Here is a 1487-nt window from a genome sequence, read left to right on the forward strand (position 1 = left end):
TCTCTTTCAATGCCATATATTCGGTATTTTCTAAGACTTCTGGTGTTTCACAAATACTTTTCTATTGAGTAGTAAAACTGGCTGTGTTTTTTAACGCATGTCGGGTCGCTTCTTCGTTTAATCCTGTTCGAGAGCTTGTTGAGATCTTCGTGAGAGGTTCAAGATTGAAGGATTAATAAGATACAAGGATCATCCAGAAAGTAAGTTCCGTTGGCTAATTAAAAAAATGTAATGAAATGTAACAAAACACTTTATTGTACACTGAAGCACAGGCCTAGGACTATGTTTCAACATAATTGACATCCGTGTTGAGACACTCATCATAACGAGCCACCATATTTTGTATCCCCATATCGAAGAACGATGCCGCCTTTGTTGATAACCAAGTGTTAATAATTTGTTTGATCACATCGTCATCCTCAAAGCTCTGGCCAGCAAGGAAAGCTTTCAGGTGCAAAAAGAGATGAAAATCAGACGGAGCGAGGTCTGGACTATACGGGGGATGATGACATGTTTCCCAGCCAAAGTGTGTAAGAAGTCGTTGCGTTGCAGCCGCCGTATGGGGACAAGCATTGTCGTAAATGAAAACAACACCACGGCTCAACATGCCTACGTCGGTTGTTTTAGATTGTGCGACGCAATTTTCGTAGAGTTTTGCATAGTTCTTGGCTCTGATGGTTTCGCCGCGCTCCAAAAAGTCCACAAGCAATACACTTTGTCTGTTCCAAAACATCGTGCACAATACCTTCCGAGTGGTCAGAACCGGTCTGGCTTTGGTCTTTCGTAGCAAGGACGTGTGCCTCCACTCCATGGACTGTCGTTTTGTTTTCGGATTCTCACGCAACACCCATGTCTCGTGTCCAGTCACGATGCGACTGAAAAAGTCATCACCCTCCTTACAGTACCGTGTCAAAAACATTAATATACTCCCCATTCGGTTCTTTTTGTGGTCTTCTGTAAGCGAGCGTGGGACCCAGCAGGCACACAATTTGCGGAAGTTCAGTCTGTCTGACACAATTTCATGAAGCAGCGACCGGGAGATGTGTGGAAAATGCACAGACAGTGTTGTCAAGGTGAATCGTTGGTTCACTCTCATCTTCTCTTCCACAGCATGTACCAATTCGTTTGTAACCATAGATGGCCGCCCACTGCGTTCCTCATCATGCATATTGTTCAGTCGTTCTTTAAACTGTTGCACCCATCTCCGTACAATTGAGGCACTCATGATCTGTTGACCATAAACCTAACCAATTTGACGGTGAATTTCAGCTGCTGACACATTCCGTTCATTCCATCCGTATGGCTGAACGCATTAAACACGTGGGGGTACTTTGATTTTCTTGAACATTATCGGAACCCACTATGAAGAGTCTGCACTTTTGTCCTCTCTAGCACTGACGTCTCTGCCTTGCCAATGGATCCAATTATTCGATGCGTACTCTTGCTATTGCACTGCAGCTGCGGCATAAATTGCAAACAAAACTTAC

General features: G+C 44.0%; 1 protein-coding gene across 1 annotated transcript; it reads right to left on the reverse strand.

Annotated features, from left to right (window-relative positions):
- Positions 1–280: 280 nt before the first annotated feature.
- On the reverse strand, positions 281–1225 carry LOC145994129 (histone-lysine N-methyltransferase SETMAR-like). Its single transcript, XM_083130218.1, has one exon. The coding sequence runs from the start codon at positions 1223–1225 to the stop codon at positions 281–283; it is 945 nt and encodes a 314-aa protein (XP_082986344.1).
- Positions 1226–1487: the final 262 nt, after the last annotated feature.

The sequence above is a fragment of the Lepisma saccharinum genome, chromosome 10, assembly GCF_977018435.1.
Source record: "Lepisma saccharinum chromosome 10, izLepSacc3.1, whole genome shotgun sequence".
In the NCBI taxonomy this organism is placed as follows: domain Eukaryota; kingdom Metazoa; phylum Arthropoda; class Insecta; order Zygentoma; family Lepismatidae; genus Lepisma; species Lepisma saccharinum.

Bases quoted from the DNA above. Each gene is read 5' to 3' on its own strand.
- LOC145994129 (XM_083130218.1), bottom strand. From the start codon at position 1,225: ATGAGTGCCTCAATTGTACGGAGATGGGTGCAACAGTTTAAAGAACGA.